At 38.8% G+C, this 19,617-nt stretch overlaps 3 protein-coding genes across 3 annotated transcripts; 2 read left to right on the top strand and 1 right to left on the bottom strand.

Moving 5' to 3' along the window:
- The first annotated feature begins 3,640 nt into the window (after positions 1-3,640).
- On the top strand, positions 3,641-6,498 carry LOC126604922 (3-dehydroquinate synthase, chloroplastic). The gene is made up of 8 exons (XM_050272249.1): positions 3,641-4,098; positions 4,506-4,656; positions 4,746-4,913; positions 5,004-5,230; positions 5,477-5,600; positions 5,747-5,809; positions 5,893-6,036; positions 6,117-6,498. The coding sequence occupies exons 1-8, from the start codon at positions 3,731-3,733 to the stop codon at positions 6,246-6,248; spliced, it is 1,377 nt and encodes a 458-aa protein (XP_050128206.1). The 5' UTR covers positions 3,641-3,730; the 3' UTR covers positions 6,249-6,498.
- A 2,878-nt stretch (positions 6,499-9,376) lies between these two features.
- Positions 9,377-12,059, top strand: LOC126604923 (rac-like GTP-binding protein ARAC1). Its single transcript, XM_050272250.1, has 7 exons — positions 9,377-10,015; positions 10,693-10,780; positions 10,870-10,979; positions 11,096-11,159; positions 11,350-11,414; positions 11,503-11,568; positions 11,649-12,059. Exons 1-7 carry the CDS (start codon positions 9,917-9,919, stop codon positions 11,748-11,750), a joined length of 594 nt encoding a protein of 197 aa, XP_050128207.1. The 5' UTR covers positions 9,377-9,916; the 3' UTR covers positions 11,751-12,059.
- Positions 12,060-12,472: 413 nt separating this feature from the next.
- Positions 12,473-19,184, bottom strand: LOC126604919 (vacuolar protein sorting-associated protein 35A-like). The gene is made up of 21 exons (XM_050272245.1): positions 19,012-19,184; positions 18,784-18,880; positions 18,535-18,658; positions 17,879-18,064; positions 17,685-17,772; positions 17,435-17,491; positions 17,248-17,337; positions 17,039-17,161; positions 16,432-16,566; positions 16,048-16,164; positions 15,403-15,642; positions 15,266-15,331; positions 15,040-15,129; positions 14,490-14,579; positions 14,215-14,304; positions 14,033-14,101; positions 13,831-13,911; positions 13,571-13,678; positions 13,387-13,490; positions 13,066-13,179; positions 12,473-12,985 (listed from the first exon to the last, which is right to left on the bottom strand). The coding sequence occupies exons 1-21, from the start codon at positions 19,102-19,104 to the stop codon at positions 12,775-12,777; spliced, it is 2,373 nt and encodes a 790-aa protein (XP_050128202.1). The 5' UTR covers positions 19,105-19,184; the 3' UTR covers positions 12,473-12,774.
- Between the last annotated feature and the right edge of the window lie 433 nt (positions 19,185-19,617).

The following is a 19,617-nucleotide window of genomic DNA, read 5'->3' as shown; positions in this document are numbered from 1 at the left end:
TGGACTCGGGGACATGTGGAGATGAAGAAGAGGGAGTAGAAACAGGGGAAACAAGCACATTGTTGGATGTAACAACAGGGAGTGGGAAAGATACCGAGGATGGGGGCAATGAAGTACTATCCAGTTTCGATGATGTCAATAATGCTGGAAAATGAAACTCTTGTTCACAGAAAAACACATGCCTTGATACATAGATGCGCTGTCTAGCCACCTCATAACACAAAAAACCTTTGAACTTGGAAGCATACCCTAAAAAGACACACTTAGTAGCTTTGGGTTGTAATTTGGTGCTATTGTAAGGTTTAAGGAGAGGATAACAGGTACACCCAAAAATTTTCAAGTGAGAAAGCACTGGAACACTCCCATATAGTAACTCAAAAGGAGACTTATTGGATAGTAAAGGAGTAGGCATTCTATTGATAAGGTAAGTGGCTGTTTGACAAGCAAAGCTCCAAAAAGAAGAAGGAATCTGAGCATTGCTAAGCAAAGTAATGGTGGTTTCAATGATATGCCGATGTTTGCGCTCAGCCAAGCCATTTTGTTCCGGGGTATATGGACAGGATTTTTGATGGGAAATGCCTTTGTCAACTAAAAAGGACTGAAATTTAGTACTACAAAACTCACCTCCCCCATCACTCTGGAAAATCTTCACAGTGGCAGAAAACTGATTTAACACATAGGCATAGAAAGCAATAAAGGTGGCACAAAGATCTGATTTATTAATGAGGGGAAATATCCATGTGTATCGAGTACATTCATCGATAAAGGTAACATAATACCGATATCCATCAACTGATGTACAAGGTGCAGGACCCCAAAGGTCACTATGCACAACCTGAAAAGGAATGACAGACTTGTTGACAGACGTGGAAAATGGCAGCTTACAAAATTTACCTTCTAAACAACTTTGACACACAAGAGGGACAGAATCTTTGGCACAAGTAATGTTGGACTTATGCAACATTAAAGAAACAATGGAATTAGAGGGATGACCCAATCTATGATGCCATATAGAAGAATTGACAAGTTGTCCAAGAAAAGCTTTAGCTTGTAGCTTTGGAGGAGGTACACCAAGAGTGGTATTAGCAAAGGAATGAATGGGATACAGTCCATTACTGCACAGCCCGCGGAAGAGGATCCTCCCTGTGGCTTTGTCCTGTATCCAGAAGCAAAAAGCATCGAAGATAAGATAGCAGTTGTTATCTAGACAGAGCTTGTGAACAGAAAGTAGATTCTGTGATAGTTTAGGAACATATAACACAGAATTTAACCGAATAGGCTGCACAGAAGTGTTAAACACAGTACTACCAATATGGGATACTTTCAAACCTTCACCATTAGCCGTTTGAATGGTTTCATTGAATGGATATGGTGAAGCCAATGACAAGTTGTGCAAATCTGCAGTCATGTGATTGGTGGCACCTGAATCAGTAAGCCACACTTGAGGAGTGGACGGTGAAGCAGAAGGTTGTGATGATGGAGCCAGGGCAGTATGCATAGCTTGCAGAGATGGCTGCGAGTATTATGGCACAGGATAAGCAGGACCGGAACTCTGAGAATAGCCATATTGCTGTCCAGTATGTGAAGCAAATTGCTGACCAGGATGTGAACCATATTGCTGTCCAGGCATAGGAGAATATTGTTGTCCAGGCATAGGAGAAAAGTGAAAGGCAGAACCAATGTAGTTCGGTCCTTTCTCATTGTAAAAACAAAACCAGGTGACATGATTGGTTTTGCCACAGATGTGACATTGCGATCGAGCAGGAGACGGAGAATCACAAAATGGGGCTGTATGACCATCACTATTACATAGCTGACATGTAACAAGGGATGGAGCAGAAGGAGCATAAGAAGAGTGTGGAGCTTGACCAAGGACCCCCGGAGCTGAAGTTGGAAACACATGAGTTTGAGGTTGAGAAAATGGTCTGTGATTAAAGTTTCTAGCACCTGGATGAAACTTGCCCTTGCCTTTGTTCTTATACTGATTAAACTGCTTAAATCCCCTGGGAACAAACTGAGACTGTCCGGAGCCATGGGAAAAAGACGGAGAGGAGCCTTTAGGTGCCAGGGAGGAATTTGTAGCAACCATTGCAGCTAAAAATGGTGCAGGTGTACTGGAATCAACAATAGCCTCTTCTGCAAGCAACTGAGACCGAAATTCTTTGAGAGAAATAACCTGTTCTCGGCCTCGAATAACAGTGCGGAATGTATTATACTCATGAGGCAACCCATTCAAAGCCAAAATCACGATATCTTCATTAGCAAAGGAAACACCCGCAGCAGTAAGATAATCCCTGGCAACTTTGATCTTTTGGAGGTACTGAGCCACAGTATCAGTTCCTTTCTTAATGTTTTGTAAGTTGGACTTCAATTGAAAAATACTAGTGCGAGAAACAGTAGAGAATTGTTCCCTTAATCGAGTCCAAAGATCACGAGAACTGACACTACCAATAGCACAGGACATAGCTACTGGAGATAAAGTGGCAGTGATTAACTGCATAAGAGCCCGATCATGCTTCATCCAAACCAAATACTCATCAGAAGCAGCAGAAGATGATGAATTTGACAAATCCACACCAGAGGAACCAGAGGGAGAAACACATCGAGAAGGACACGGGATGGAGCCATCAACAAATCCCATGATACCATTACTTTCGAGTAATAATTGCATTTGAAATTGCCAATTGAGGTAATTGGAATCATCAAGTTTAATATTCACCGAAGTAGGAAGCGATGAAATAAGTGCAGTAATTGGAGACTGGAGCAGTTGCAATTGACTAGCAGTAACCATGATTCAAGAAACAAGGCACAAAATCGGATAGAAAGAAAGATACCTCTCAGCGGCAAAAACACAAACACCTGGAGTGCAGAAACACAAAAGACAACGAAAAAAGAGAGTTCCGATCAGAAATCGCAGAGCGTCGAAACCCTAGAAGCTTGAAACAAAAAAAGAGATCCGAGAAGAACACAGCACAATTCAGCTGTGACATGACAATGCATCAATTAGCATGAACAATAGCGGAAGCGGATTGACGGATCGAAGAGGCGGTAGCCATGGCAGCGAGTGATACCATGTTAATCAGAGAGAAGGATAGAGATTTTATAGAAAGAGAAGTTCAGAGAGAGGGAGAGAAGGAATGTAATTCTTCAATATTGTATTTCTTAGAGAGTAAGCAATCTTACAAGGTATTTATAGAGAACACAAGATCATAACTAATCTAACTACCTAGCTAATCTTATGCCAAGTGTCACAATCTCATAGTTATACATAATATCTCTATCACATATGCACACAAAATGTATGTTTTCTGCTAATTTTTTTAATATAAATAGTATCGCTTATTCAAAAAAAAAAAAACATTTATTTCAAACCGAACCAAAGCACACAATAATTATCTGAACCTCACGTGTCCGATACGCATGTTCCTCTTGTTTTTTTATTTATCAAACACATGTCTCTTATTAATTTAATCCGGAATATAATATTTGTAATTTTAATACCCATTTATTATCACGATAAATCATTTTTTCTCACGATAAATTTCCCGACTCGGACCGGTACCGGTCGGTCCATCTCGTGGCGGCCTCGATCAATCGCGCCCACTCACCTACCCCGCCACACCTGTTCCTTCCTCCTTCATCACCAACAAAATGCCCCACTTATCACACACGACGCAGCCTCTCCTCCTCTTCCTCCATCACCACCCGATCCGAACCCGTACCCGAGTCCATGGCCTCCACAGCATCCACAGCCAACCCTTTCTCCGTTTCCCTCTCCTCCAGGAAAGCCTCACTCTCCAAACCCAGCAGCCCGGCCGAGGTTTCTCTCCGTGTTCAGAGCTCCAACGCTTCTTCTCTCCGGACTTCGTTCGTTTCCAATAGTTCGATTGAGTTGACTCGGGGCGCGAACTCGGCGTTGAAGTCGAGCACCGTGAGATCAAGGACGAGGATTATGGCGAGCTCGGCGCAGGTAGTGGATCAGCCGTCCAGTAAAACGGGTCCTGTGGCTCCCACCGTTGTGGACGTCGATTTGGGTAATCGGAGCTACCCGATTTACATCGGATCTGGACTGCTTGATCAGCCCGAACTTCTTCAAAGGTTCAGATTCTTAGTTTTCTCATCAAATTAAAGCTTTAAATGCAGATAATTACATATTTGTTGGTGGTCAAATGCCGCTGAAATTTGTTATGTGAACTAGTAAATGCTTCTATTTAGCTGAGTAATAGATAAGAAAATGGAATTAAATTGGTAATTTAAAGTTTTACTGCGCGTGATGGGGTTTAGTAACAGGGCAAGCTCAAGCTTGCAGCTTTCTTTGATGGGTAAGGTTTCTGAAAGAGAAGAAACATTGTTATGGTAGAAAATGCTGGTTTTTCACATGGGTAATTAGCTTTAGTAAAAGGGCAAGTTTTCAGCTTTCTCGAAAATTAAGCTTCTTTTTTGTTGTTTTAATTGCGGTTTTGTGGATGTCGATGTTCTTATTGTTGATTATTACGTTAATGTAGGCATGTTCACGGAAAGAGGGTTCTTGTGGTCACTAACACTAAAGTTGCGCCGTTGTACTTGGATAAAGTTGTTGAGGCTTTGACAAGAGATAACCCGAATGTGTCAGTTGAGAGCGTGATTTTACCAGATGGTGAGAAGTATAAGGACATGGTGAGTATCTAAATGCTCGTTTGAATTTTAGTCTTTAAGATTGCATTTGGCCAGTTGAATTATGAGTAACCGCTTTCTTCAACTGGCAGGACACTCTTATGAAAGTGTTTGACAAGGCTATTGAGTCGAGACTGGACCGGCGATGTACATTTGTTGCCCTCGGAGGTGGCGTGATTGGTGACATGTGTGGCTATGCTGCTGCTTCTTTCCTTCGTGGTGTTAACTTCATTCAGATTCCAACAACTGTTATGGCGCAGGTCGGTCACTATCTCTTTCGTTTTCTAGGAATCATGCACTTATGCTCATTATTTCTCATGCATCAAATTTTTATGTTGGTCGACTTGCAGGTTGATTCTTCTGTTGGGGGCAAAACCGGTATAAACCACCCTCTTGGGAAGAACTTGATCGGTGCTTTTTACCAACCTCAGTGTGTGCTTATAGACACAGACACATTGAACACATTACCAGACAGGGAACTGGCTTCAGGGCTTGCAGAGGTCATTAAGTATGGGCTTATTAGAGATGCAGATTTCTTTGAATGGCAGGAGAGGAATATTCAGGCACTAATGGCGAGGTACGAAATTTGAACAAAGAGTAAGGAACAGTGAGAAGTTCCCTGTCCCAGCACCATTCTATTTGACATGATAAATGTTACGGGACATCAAATTAAGAGAGTATCTCGTCACTGCTAGTGGTTGTGATTTTAAGGCTGTTGCCATTTTTTCTTTTCCAGTCTGTTGAAGCTTCATGAATAATCTCCTTCCTGCACAAGATGCACATTCAGTTAGTTATGTTGATGAGTATAGTTGGTGCATTGCAGGGATCCAGCAGCAATGGCTTATGCTATAAAGCGGTCGTGTGAAAACAAGGCTGAGGTTGTGTCCTTGGATGAGAAGGAAGGTGGACTGAGAGCTACACTGAACTTGGGTCATACATTTGGTCATGTGAGTTTTTGTTTTGTACAATTAGGCTAATTTCTTTATAATGAAAGCGTTGAGAGCCTCTGTACTTTGTTATATTCTGCAATATTCTGTTGGATTGGATCCCCAATCTAATTAAATATTTTTGATGAAATGCAATGTATTTTCAGGCAATAGAAACTGGGCTCGGCTATGGGAACTGGCTTCATGGAGAAGCTGTTGCAGCTGGCATGGTAATTCTCTTATACATTTACATTTGTTTGTTTCCTTGCAAAATTATTCCTCAATGTTTAAAGAGCTTGTGCGCTATGTTTAGGTTATGGCTGTTGACATGTCATACCGCCTTGGCTGGATTGATGATGCACTTGTGAAGCGAACTACCAACATTTTAAAGCAGGCCAAGTTACCTATTGCACCTCCCGAATCTGTGACGATAGAGACATTCAGATCCGTAATGGCGGTAAGAGAAATGGGATTGTAATTTGTAATATTGCTTGTTTGCTTGTTTCTTAATGTATCCGTCTTCTTCTGGTATGGCAGGTTGATAAGAAGGTAGCTGATGGGTTACTAAGGCTCATCCTTCTGAAAGGTCCTTTGGGAAATTGTGTCTTCACTGGCGAATATGATAGAAAGGCCCTCGACGAAACACTCCACGCATTTTGCAAGTCCTGATTCTCACTAGATGTGTGCAAGTTCCCCACCTGCGTATTGTATTTTAGTTGTCGTCGACGCGTTCGTGTATTTTTCACCTATGTTATAGATGCCCTCAGATCTCAGATTCCCTTTATTTATCGGCAATAGCGTTTACCAAGTTGTAATTTTCGAAACTGTTGTATTTGCAATAAGCCTGGGAAATCATGTTGTCCAACGCTTGCTTCTTTTCTGGATATCGTGAAATAAGCACATTCTTTTCAAGTTCCAATTTTTTATTTCCTTCGTATTCTGATTTTACATTTATAGATCAACCTGTGAACGGCCACATACCTAAAAGTCCATTGAGAAGTTGGATGTCTGTTTGGAGGACCCACCTACACTTTCAAATACGGCACTTAACATCTTAGACTAATAATACGATGTCACGTGATTTAAGTTTTTATTTGGCATTACACGATTTGGTTGGAGCACCTTCACGTTGATGTCTCTCTTTCATGAAAGTTTTTGTATGCTTGAGTATTTGTTCTTGGCTAATCAACGAACCGCTAAGAAATAGCCACGACCATTTTTTTTTTCTTTTCCTTCTTCTTTCAATACCTCCGACGTGCAGAAGAATTTACAACAACTGGAATGTTAAAAAAGTTGTATCTCAAACTTATTATGCAATGTTTTGTAGACAAGTTAAAAGATATGATGACGCATTTATATCAAAATAGTTATATCTCAAACCAATTAAGTGATGCCTTATAAATAAGTATAAAAGATGACGATGCATGAAAGACTCAAATCATCGTCACCTATACCGTCTCGGTTATATACAAGTTTCTCTATGCCAGATGGTAGTTTTGCACTTTTTCTTTCCAGGCTTGCAATTCAAATTCCAAAAATGGATAAACATTTCTGCCCTGTACTGTTATGGTGGCGATGCAACTGTTCAATAATGTAATGGTGGGTTAGACAGACAGCTTTGGCCTTGCCAGAAGATCTTCTCCCCAAGGGACTTGGATCCTCTCCTGAGCTAATGGAGAGGATCCGCCTGACCACTAATCATGGGCCGTTGGATTTTTATCCAACGACTATAATTATTATAACTTTAAAGGGACTCCCTGTTTGTAGCCGTTGGATAAAAATCCAACGGCCCATTATTAGTGGTCAGGATCCTCTCCATTCACAGGAGAGCATCCAAATCCACAAGCTACCCTAAATATATTTAATGTAATTGGTCAAACAACTATCTCTCTGCCCTTATATTTTATAACATAAGTGGAAGTTTTAAAAACATATAATTTCCTTTAAGATTTCGTTATCTAATCTTAATTTGCTCACAAGTGGTAAATTGTCAACGGATAGAGCTTGCTATTCAGCTCACTGTATCTCTAGTTTAAACTACTTCCGTACTTTGTAATTAGTATAATTTAGAGTAATAATATCGCTTGTAACAAAAAAATTCAACTTCCCCAAAAACCTACCTAACCAAATCCACAAGGCCTCCAAACTCAATAATCTTAGTTATTTGTCTTGTACCTCAAGAAATTAATCATTTTTTCGTAGAAATTTTTCTTGTATTGTGGTAATTGATGTGGTTGCTGTCATGTAAATTATACTCTTATCAAATTCCAACCACCTCTGCGCTACTACCATACATTCATTGGCAAGCATAAGTTGGTATGGTGGGAAGATTAGTATTGCCCCACTTTTAAAATAATAATTTTTTTGGTAACATGTTTGATAATTTGATTCATATAATTTTACCCCATTTTCTCCTATTTTTAATTAGCTTGATTACCTGTTTATTAGCAACTAATATGATCTAGTACATGAACTGTGAAAGGATTCTTATCTATTTGTGATTATCTTTGCTAATCGTCCTCACCAAACTAGGGCTGTGATTATTTCTTTGTCACAAATCATTCGATAGATTGACATTATGATAACATAACGTTTAAGACAAATTTTCTTGATGCATAGTTGACGTGTTATGTTGTGTCATATTTTGTATCTAGACTACAAACCAAAATAAGAATCACCAGCTAATTGCCTATAACGATATTTCAGCAAAACAACACGCCAGACTCTCTAATGTTAAGAGAATAAATAGATACTATGCAACAATGGGTTGTGATTATTTCTTTGTCACAAATCATTCAAATAGATTGGCACTATGATAACATAACGCGTAAGACATGTTTTCTTGGTGCATATCTAACGTGTTATGTTGTGTCATACTTTGTATTTATAATACAAACCAAAATAAGAATAACTAGTTAATTGCCCGCAACGCCACTCCAGCGACATAACACACCAGACTCTCCAACGCTAAGAGAATAAATAGAAACTATGCAACAATGGGTTGTGATTATTTCTTTGTCACACATCATTGGAATAGATTGGCATCATGATAACATAACGCGTAAGACAGGTTTTCCTGGTGCATATCTAACGTGTTATGTTGTGCATACTTTGTATCTAGAAAACAGATCAAAATAAGGATAACTAGCTAATTGCCCGCAACGCCACTCCAACGACATAACACGTTAGACTCTCCAATGCTAAGAGCATAAATAGAAACTATGCAACAATGGGTTATGATTATTTCTTTGTCACACATCATTGGAATAGATTGACATTATGATAACATAACGCGTAAGACATGTTTTCTTGACGCATATCTGACGTGTTATATCATGTCATACTTTGTATTTAGAATACAAACCAAAATAAGAATAACCAGTTAATTGCTCGCAACGAGATTCCAGCAACATAACACGTCAGACTCCCCAACACAAAGAGAATAAATAGAAACCATGTAACAATTTCGCGTGACAAAGAACGAACCATTCAGAAATTACCTTAAGTCGATAGTCGATTCCCAAACTAAACGGATAGAAATTAAAATCACACGAATAGACAAGAATTTAACTTTAGAATACGGCAAAGAATGTATGAAAAATGTCACTTTTCAAACAGTCTGCTTATCATTTCTCTTGAAATATTTCTTTTTTGTCATACGTGTAAAAGACACCACACAAACCAGAAAGAAAAATCCAAAATCCAAAAATTGCACAACACCCCTTTAACTTGAGTACATTTAAATTTTCATCCCCACCAAGCAAAAACAACAATAAAATCCCCCTCGAAAAGCCCAAAAACCCGACCCCAAATACAAAAAACCGGATCCAACTCCCTAGCGATTAACGCGCAGAAAGAAGGAAAAACAGAGAGCGGAGAGGGAGAGAGAGGGAGAGAGAGAGGGAGACTCACAGCTATTTGTTGGGGAGAGTTTGTTGCTCAACGAACGCTTCAACGGCAAAAAAAATTCGCGGCCAAAAAAAATCCGCCATTTTTGTCTCGCTCTCACTCCTCTTTTGTCTTCCGTCGATCTTCCACAACATCCACATTTCGCCCGTTTTTCTCCTTTCAATTTTTCCTTTCTGAAATCCCCCAATCTTTTTCTCCTCTTTTCTCTTTCTCTCTCTCTCTCGATTTCCCCCCATTTGCCAAAATTAGGGTTAGGGTTTCGTTGAGAATTCGTCCTGATTTCGATCGCGCCTCAGATGTGTAATTGAAGAGGAGGAGGAAGGAGAAGAAGAAGATCGGGTCCTCAGGTTCGAAGGAGATCTGGGGCTTGGGGTTTTCTTTCTTTCTTTTGGGTTGGTTTTTCTTGAGAAAGTGAGAGAACAGCAAAAATGAGCGCGTCAAGGTTCATAAAGTGCGTCACGGTTGGGGACGGGGCTGTGGGCAAGACGTGTCTGCTTATCTCCTACACCAGCAACACCTTCCCCACCGTAAGTCTTCAAGTCCCCAATTCCTATTTTTTTGCTTTAATTTGCCTTCCTTTTTTGGGAATTTTAATTTAGGGTTCTGTTGTTGCAACTGGTGAAAAGGATTTGGTAATTGATTTATTGCTTTTAATTGGGTTTTTTGTGTGGTTCTGGGAAGTTTGATGCATAGAATTGTTGGTGAATTTTTAGCTGAATTATTCACAAATTAGCTTCCTTTGTTTTGGTAGCTGATTTATTGCTTTCAATATTGCTGACGATATTTGATTGTTTTAGGAAAACATTGGGTGCAAATAATTGGAATGGTATTCATTTTGGTGAAAATTGCCCCCTTTTTTTTAGGGGCAATCAAATGTGAAAGGTTTGAAAATAAGTGGGTTATATCTTTAATGAATTATTGGGATTTTGAAATTCTTTTTCTGCTCCTGATTAAATTCCTTGGATGCTCGGATTGAGGTGTTTTATAGGAGTTCTTTCATATTTTTGGGATTTTGCTTTAGCCATTCTGCCTATAAGATGTTATTGGATGAAATTTTTAATCTTTTCTTCCTAGAATGTTTTTGCAATGTGGTTGTTTGTGATTTCATATTGTTTAAGGTTTAATAAAGCTATTAGGTTGGGGAGATCATTTGTCAATATGATGGACGGTTTATAATTTTCTTTCGTATTGTGGTGGGAAACAGGATTACGTGCCAACTGTTTTCGACAATTTCAGTGCAAACGTGGTTGTCAATGGGAGCACTGTTAACCTGGGGTTATGGGATACAGCTGGTAAATATGCATTGTCACTTTGGTTTTTGTTTACTAGGGTCGTATGTATGTAAGTGTTTTAGGTATGAATTTTATTTTTTGTGCAACAGGACAGGAGGATTACAATAGATTAAGACCTTTGAGTTATCGTGGTGCTGATGTGTTTATACTGGCGTTCTCTCTCATCAGCAAAGCCAGCTACGAAAATGTGTCCAAGAAGGTGAGATTTTGCTATATGGGATTTAGGTGTACATGATATGGTACTGATTATGACTGTTTTGTCTTTATGATTGATGATTTGCTGATAAATTTCAAATATATTGATTTCCTTTCCAGTGGATCCCAGAATTGAAGCATTATGCGCCTGGGGTTCCAATCATTCTTGTTGGAACAAAGCTTGGTAAAATTTTATCTTTTCTACTTTGTAAATATTGAAAAAAAAGTTTCTCCGGTTTATTAATATACATTTTGAGATGGTTCCGGTATTGGAACACATTGAGTGTTTTTAAATTAATGATTGTTCTAACTGTGGAATGTCTTTAATGAGGGAACTTCTTACTTTTCTTTTTCACACAAATTTAATGAGCTAGATCTTCGGGACGACAAGCAGTTCTTTATTGATCATCCCGGTGCTGTCCCAATTACTACTGCTCAAGTAACGTTCTTGTCTTGTGCATTGCTCGGTGTTCACCTTATCTTCTTTTCTTCGTCCTTGTAATTAAGATTTATCTCTACCCTTGTAGGGAGAGGAGCTCAGGAAGCTAATTGGAGCACCAGCTTATATCGAGTGCAGTTCAAAAACTCAGCAGGTATTTAGATTATATATTGCATTATGCGAGGGATTTTTCATGCCCAAACTGCCACTTATGATATGCGTTTGCGGCTGCAGAATGTGAAAGGGGTCTTTGACGCAGCCATAAGGGTTGTACTTCAACCTCCGAAGCAGAAGAAAAAGAAAGGCAAAGGGCAGAAGGCATGCTCCATATTGTGATTTGGAAAATAGGTGTAAAGAGATAATGACCAGCCATTCTGCATGTATTCCCCCACACCCCTTTGTTCCCTAAATCTTGTTTTTTCCCTTTTGTCCTGAAGAAGCTGGAGTCAGTAAGTTGTCGTGTTTGACAATCGTATCGATCTCTCTGTGAAAGCATCAGGTGGTTGGGTGTTGCATTCTTGGAACTGTTGTGATACCTTAAATTGTTGAATTCTATCGTTGGCAACTTTTTCTTAACTCCTTGTTAGGAAAAAGACCTTGTTTCGCATCGACACAGTTATATTATTAGTATCTGTTGTGCTTGAAGGCTTGGGCATGCCTATATCGGTGCGTTTTGTTTTTATTTTTTTGGTTTGCCTCAACACAATGCATTGCCTCACATTTTACTATTAGGCTAGCGGTTTTCTAACACTCCTCTTTTCTCTTGCACTCGTCCTGTGGGTGCACAAGAAAAGTTATGAAAGAGGAGTGCCAAAGGTAGATGAAGAACAATATTGGTAAGTTGGAGGAATCCCGAGACAATGCATGGGCTTATAAGAAAATTGGCTATTCCCCATACCGCCAATTAGTTTTAGATGAAATCTCAACTTTCTTCACTGCAAAATCTTTTTAAGGAACAATTGCAGGCAATCACAACAACCGATCGAATCTTCGAACACCGCAAAAAGGATAAAATGACGGAAGTGTAACAGTTTCGAACAACCTCAAGAAAGATGTGGTTGGTTCTGAATTCTGATGGAAGTAGATTCAAATTCAAATATATGTTGTACGTACATTTGTAGTATTGCAGTAACACAATTAGTATACAGAATTCTTAGACGAGATATTACCCAAAGTAAACATCCTATCGGACCCACTGGTCACCAAGGAAAATTCAGCATCGGGATTCGGGGAGGATAAGGCATACAATCTATTCTCTCAATAAAACGACGTCAAAAAGGATGAAATCGATTCCTAACAACCACCAAGACAAACTTATCTGCAGCTCTCAACATTAATAACAAGTGTCCTTCGAACAAGGTCATGCTTTGATGGGCTCATATCTTTCACCAACTGCGCCGCCTTTCTGCTTCTGGAACTGGATGTACCGCTGTGTGCTGGCAAAGAAAGCATCAACAGATGGCTCTGCTGAGGCCGAGTCGCTTTGCAGTTCAGTTGTAACCAATTCAATCAGGCTTTGAACTGAAGCAACCGTTATCTGTGGGTTCCCCTTCTCAAAGAAATAAAGGTACCTGAAAAACACAATAAAATAAGGTCTTCTCCTTCCGCAAAATAAACAGAAAAAATCGGCTTTGGTGTCCGCAACCATTACTTGTTCAGTATTTCAACAAAGAGCGCCACAGAACCGGTGCTACCCCGTGTAGCATTGGACATCTGCTGGGCAGCGTTGGCAATTCTTAAAGCTCGCTTTAGGCAAATCAGTACCCTGGATAGCAAGCAAGCACAAGAAACATAAAACGAATTATTACCACATAAACCAAGAAATGGCTCCGCTAAGATTCTTATACTCAGAAACCATCCCTCCACTCAGTTCTTTTCCATTTAACTCATAATTGTCCTGCACACAGTTCTTTCATCGTGAACATATCCTTTTGGAACAATAGAGAAAACTGACATGACTTGCACAACACACCTTTCTCCATCCTTCATGTTCTCCTGATCGTCAACCCAGAAGAGATGTGAGCAAGCATAAACAGCTCGGCACTGATCAGCCTTCTTTAAAAGCTTTGCCGAATACTGGTAAAAGACAAGGCATTAAGTAAGGTTCAGTAAAATGGGATGGGCGGCATTATTATAACTAATGAAATTATGATTACCCCTGTGGCTTTGTGAGTTAAAGTATCCCTGTTTTCAACACCAAATACATGCATCCTCTGGAGAGTCCCAACTATCAGATGAATGGCAGTCACCTGTGCTTTCGAATCCTATTACAGGAAAAGCATGAAAACAAGACAGGTTAGATATAATCCAGTGTTCAATAAGGAACGAGTAGAAGCAATCCAGTGTTCCATTGAAACCTTTAAAATAATGGAACAGGTGAAAAGACAAAGAATTAGCTCCCAAGGGGAAAACTTACTGAAATTTCTTCTTCGTAAAGAATATATGCTTGGGTGAAGAACTCATATGCAACAGGTTCCAAATCACAGTCATTTGCAGCCTAATTATTGAAAAACAATAAGCATTAAATTAGGGATAATATTTGTTGGGTCATGCATTTTAATTGAAAACCGAACATTTCAATTTGCTTTTAATTTGAAACTTGAACATTTCAAATGTACCTCAGCACATTGCAAGTATAACCGTAATGCCAGTTCAGGTGCTGGAACATTCAACAGAGCCTCAATAGTCTAAAACAATAAACCAGAAGTGTTACTCAATAGCTAGAAAGATCAAAGTCTAAGCTCAAACTGTGTAGGATATACATAAAGCGAGCTTTCTGAAAGCTTTCACTAGCATTTACCTGAGTTAAGAGCTGAAAAATTTTCTTTGGTGTGGTTGATGCATCATCTCCAAATGGATTCTCTTCCTGGGCTTGCAATTTCCTAACCAACTGCACATTACAAACAAAATCAGACTAACACTGGCAAAAAGACCATCCATTCCATGAATAATAGGTTACTCACACTGTACTAATTTGCGAAATTTCAACTGAAAATAGACAAAAAACAAAAAGTTGACTACCATAAACATTTAACATGTCCAACTGTTAATTGATCTGGACAGACAGAAGCAAACCTTTAGAGAAGAGAAAACTAGGGGAGGGACAGTAAAAGGCAAACGCTTTGGTCCTCCATTCAGGATGTGCTTCTTCACAGTACATATGATCTGCAATTCAGTGCAAGAATTGTGGAAAACATTAAGGATGAATGGTGCTCCAGTTCATGCAAATATCTCTTGAAAGAGAAAAATTAATGTACAAAGAGTAATCCGCATGTACTTCAATTTCTAAAATATATGTACAAAATGAATTGCCCACGAGTGATATTGCCATGTTATAAGACCAGTATCTGACAAGCAGGGGTAGGGTGGCATGAAATCAAGGCACAATAACTCACGGTCACATCAGTTCAAAATGCAGAAAACGTTTGTATGTGCTTGTTCCCATATATTAGTAGAGATATATGATAAAACAAATAACTATGACTCAATAAAAACTCCAAGAGGATATAATTCAGGATTACTCCAGAATTAAATACTTGAGAAATCCTATCCTCGTGTAAGTTAAGATTATAAAGACAGAAGGTATGTAAGGCACATGAATATTATACTCAAACATATCAAATACCTTAAACATCTCTTCGGAATCATCATTAGAAAACATTTGAATAAGTCGCGCAACTGAATTTTGCTCCTCCTTGAAATCCTCTTCATCAACCTAGAGTTGAAAGAGAAGATATGCTCGCATAAGTGTTCGGATTCAGAAGAACATGCACAAATTTGTGAAAGCCTAAAGAGGATCTTTAATATCACCAACAAATTTATGATCGATAACGATAACACAGATAAATTACCTCATCATTAAGAGGCCCATCCAAATCCTCAATAAGTCCTTTTATTAATTCAAATAATGCCTCAACCTGTAAAAATAGCATTCCATGTCATTAAGAAGCAAACTCGGAGAAAAGGACAATCAATGAGTTAACCATACCTTCTCAGCAGTTAAAACATGAGTTGTATTTTTCATAATGCTCTGAATTATAACAGTAGCCATGACTTTATTTGTTCCACTATCAAGAAATTCCAGGACACGAGGATAATTTGTAAGCTTCAAGGCCGTGACAATATCATTATATTTCTCAAGTGGAGCACTTAAAAGTGCAACCACTTGTTTTGTTGCCCTGCTGTCTTGAATTTTCCCTTTTCCAGAGAGTTTCTTAACAAATGAGCCCTGGTGAAAAGAAAAAAATGAAAAGAATAAAATATGTGCTGACCTTTTATTGAACATAATACACTGATCTTGTTATACAACAACATCTAACCAAGGATTCATGATAAAATGAACCATTGATCAATTTAGACAATACGATAAGCAAATCTGTACCACCAGACTAGCAGCACAAGATATTCAATTACATCTTACTGGATTATACATGTATAGTATAAAATGGAAAGTTAGGGTTCATCCAAAGTATATGCAATCAAATATTTGCAAAGGCAGGGCTACCCAATTTCAGGCCTATGCGATTTGACCAATAAAATCCATTTCACTTATAATATATGGCATGAACTATGATGTACCTAGAAGATAGAACTGAGCATACATATACTAAAACAGTTTGTCCAGGAAACATACCAACACTTGGTCAGCATAATCAAGTCGATCAGGGTGCACATGGAGGGTAAATTTAAGAAGAGATGAATATAGAGTTACAACACCGATGATAGGCATGTCAACTTGTGCTTCAATCACCTGCATTGGCATATTGTTTAGGTATCAATATGGATGCAAATAAATACACAAAAAGAAGCACATAAACAAAAATGTCAAGACAGGAAAGCATATAGATGCAATGAACACTTGGTCACAGTTATATGTAGTACACATGCCTTGTCCTGCAGACGAACATGGTCACAAAAGCTCTATGTGCAACTACTTGGTAACAGCATATATGAAAAGAGAATTAAAGCATGGCACAACCCTGAATTTAATCATCAACTTATTATACAGTAAGATTACCTTTCCAATAGCATTGCTCAGTTTCGAAAAAGCTTCTACTTGTAAAAACTCAGGCAGCACTTCTGTACTTGAAGCAGCATAATTTGAAAGTCTTTCCATCAACTGGGATAGAACCGTCTTGATATCAACAGATGGCTGAAAAAGAAAAATGAAAGTGAGACAAGAATGGCGGAAAAAAAAATACGACGATGAATATTATGAATAAACAAAAATAAGTTATTTAACATTCTCAATCAAATTTCAAACAAAAGACAAAACATTTTCCAAATTAAGAGTATACCCTATAAACTATTAGCCTTATCATTAACGGATTTACTATATGAAGCAGAACACAACGTTCCACGTATCAATTCATGCATATTCCTATGAAACATTCAAAGTATCTATCCATGTGGCTTAAAATGAGTGCAGCAAGTCATAACAAAATGTAAAAAATCTCTTGCAATGAAGAAGGTGTATAAACTCCAAGATCACAACAAATAACAAAAGCACCTTCAGTTTTAAAAGATCAATGCACAAAACACCATGAATGCAAGATAGAAGGTGAGTGATACGAATACAAAACAATACAGGGTATTATACAATTTGTGCATATAATGTCAACTACCTGAAGTTGGGGGCAAGCACCTAACAATACATCAAGAGTTTGCAAGTGGTACTCATCAGGAAAGACTTGAATTATGCAATCCATCAAATAAAACTGTGCAAGCTCATCCTTACAATTGACAACCTGTTAAAAAAAATGCGAGGTGATGAAGCCAATTTTTTATGGTTAACAGCTGAAAGTCTCACATCATAAGACAGCATCAATTGGACCTGTTCCAAGACTCTGGGAAGCACCGTATCTTTGTACAAATCCAGATCAACACCTTCTATCTGGCTGAGGACATGCAAGTTTTTACCAACCTAAAGGAACAACAGAGAAGCCTTCTGTAAGTGTACACTGCATATGTGCACAACAATATAGCAGTGAAATCAACCAGCTACCAGTTACTGATATTACAAGATCACGTAGCTCGCTCCTTTCTTTCTCCCGCTTCTCCTTTTCCCGGGCAGGTCCCTGCAGACCAGAAAGCCGGAGAGCAAGCCTCAACTCAGGATCAGCTAAGAGTATGAATGATTCAAAAGCACTACAACACCTGCATGACCAGAAAGCATGCCCTCATGACATATTTTTACCTTCATGACATGCAAGCATTGTGGTACCCATGCATGTCCAAACCTGAGAGCTCTCTATAAAAGTGTCAACCAACCTGATGTTGCATCCGCACCCAAAGTTTGTTCATCTCAGTGAAATTTTGGAGAACAAACTCAACAGCATCCTTGACAGTGTCAGCATCTCTGTGCAAGTTAAGAATATTGACAAATCAAATTGAATCAAATGCAAGAACACTATCTTCATAGAAAGAAAAAAAAATACAAATGAATGAATATCTGAATTCCTTACCCTTCATATTCAGAACCAATATCAGGCAATTTATCCCTACTCACTTGAGAAAGGTAACTCCTTAAGAATAGCCCACGTACAGGATTCTGAATGCCACGGGACATTTCCACAAGATCTTTCAGGACATCCTTAGCAGGAGCTTCCTTAGATTTGATATACACAGATCCTACTGTACAGAGAAGATACCTAATAGAGAGGATAAAACTCACACATAAGCCACAGAAATGTAAATGCTATGCCTTGTTCTTCACTTAAGGTAAAATCGACACACTCCAAAGAACACCCTGAAACGTAACATCATCCAACTCATAATTGCAAAACCTACATTACAAAGACATCGACAATAGATCAGATCATCAATTGTAACTTCTGCTTAGTTTCGGGTCTTCTTTTGATATGATTTAGTATTAGGGAACTTTTCAAGTTGCAGCATGTTTATAAACTAACAGAAATACCCTATCTGAAGGAATACGACCCGCAATGCCAACTAGGCAAGTAAGATAGTATGTGCAACATAGTTTATAACAAGAACAAATTGCGTTATCTCAAGGGGGCATTAGGTGAACTACGGAAGTCAAAACCTAAATTAAGCAATTGATACACATGCAACTGAAGATTACCAAGTGGTTAGCGTTTTTAACATAATTGAGACTTACAATCTAGGCAATATGTTGCCTGCGTGCTGGACGAGCTCATAGAGATCGATAATGGAGCAACCGCGCCGAGCCTCCTCCTTGAAGAACATTTCCAATTTCCTCAATTCGTCAAACGCCCGCATATCTGAGGCAATTCAATCCACAAATCAGTGAAATCAACATCCACAAACTCACTAACAATCAGCATTTACAAAAATGCAAAAACAAAGCAGAATCCCTCCAGATCGACGACAAGTAACCAGAACTTACAGAGTTCGTAGTACTTGTGCGGGGAAAGCTTGGAGGTCCGGAGCTCCGAGAGCATCTGAGCAGAATACTTGAGGGCGTCTCTGAGATTGTTGGAATCCTGATTGAAAAATTTGCAGAAAATTGCACGGAGGAAAACAATTTCAGTGAATTTTCAGGGAAAAGAAAATTGGTACAAAATTGGAGGGAAGAAGATCAAGGGTTTGTTTGATTGATTGAAGGAGAAGTTACCAGAGCACGATGCATGTAGAAGGCGTTTTGCTGGAGGCCGGCGATTCCAGCTGCCAGCCATTTCTCTTCATCTTCAACTCCGTCCGAGATCATCCTCTCTCTCTCTCTCTCTCTCTCTCTCTCTCTCTCTCTCGCGGTTGCGTTTTGACCACACTGGTTTTGGCCCCAAATGTCCGTCCAACTCTGTTTGGTCTGTTTTGGATCCGGACCCGATATCATGGGTCGGTTAAACGGGTTAGGGTTCAGCCCAGCTATAACAGGCTCATGCCAGTTGGGCCTTTATTTAAATGGGCTTTTACGTTTCCTTAAAACAAACAATAGCCGAGAAGGAAGAATTCAAACTCATTCTTAATTAATTGACTTACGAACCCTTTCTGATGCCAAATCTCTTTAAATCCTCTACTTTTATATGTGGTTTAATCCATTTTTGTTCCAAAGTTGAAAGTTACTTTACGTTTTAGATAGTTAGGTTAGATATTTTATAATTTCGTTCAAACTTTTTTATTTAAACTATAGTTTACATTAATTTAGATTAAAAGAAAATAAAGTTTGAACTTGAATCTCAGTAGTTTGAAGAGTAATGTCCGTATCACAATGACACATCCC

The sequence above is a fragment of the Malus sylvestris genome, chromosome 15 (assembly GCF_916048215.2).
Source record: "Malus sylvestris chromosome 15, drMalSylv7.2, whole genome shotgun sequence".
Lineage (NCBI taxonomy): Eukaryota > Viridiplantae > Streptophyta > Magnoliopsida > Rosales > Rosaceae > Malus > Malus sylvestris.
The sequence above is the reverse complement of the archived record's forward strand: the minus strand, read 5'-3'. Positions and strand labels throughout refer to the sequence as shown.

Coding starts and splice junctions, on each gene's coding strand:
- LOC126604923 (XM_050272250.1), top strand. CDS start 9,917: ATGAGCGCGTCAAGGTTCATAAAGTGCGTCACGGTTGGGGACGGGGCT. Junction 11,160..11,349: donor TCTTGTTGGAACAAAGCTTG/GTAAAATTTTAT, acceptor TTAATGAGCTAG/ATCTTCGGGACGACAAGCAG. Junction 11,569..11,648: donor GCAGTTCAAAAACTCAGCAG/GTATTTAGATTA, acceptor TTGCGGCTGCAG/AATGTGAAAGGGGTCTTTGA.
- LOC126604922 (XM_050272249.1), top strand. CDS start 3,731: ATGGCCTCCACAGCATCCACAGCCAACCCTTTCTCCGTTTCCCTCTCC. Junction 4,657..4,745: donor GTGAGAAGTATAAGGACATG/GTGAGTATCTAA, acceptor TTCAACTGGCAG/GACACTCTTATGAAAGTGTT. Junction 4,914..5,003: donor CAACAACTGTTATGGCGCAG/GTCGGTCACTAT, acceptor GTCGACTTGCAG/GTTGATTCTTCTGTTGGGGG.
- LOC126604919 (XM_050272245.1), bottom strand. CDS start 19,104: ATGATCTCGGACGGAGTTGAAGATGAAGAGAAATGGCTGGCAGCTGGA. Junction 16,165..16,431: donor TGAGCAATGCTATTGGAAAG/GTAATCTTACTG, acceptor ATGCCAATGCAG/GTGATTGAAGCACAAGTTGA. Junction 15,643..16,047: donor ATTATGCTGACCAAGTGTTG/GTATGTTTCCTG, acceptor TCTTTTCACCAG/GGCTCATTTGTTAAGAAACT.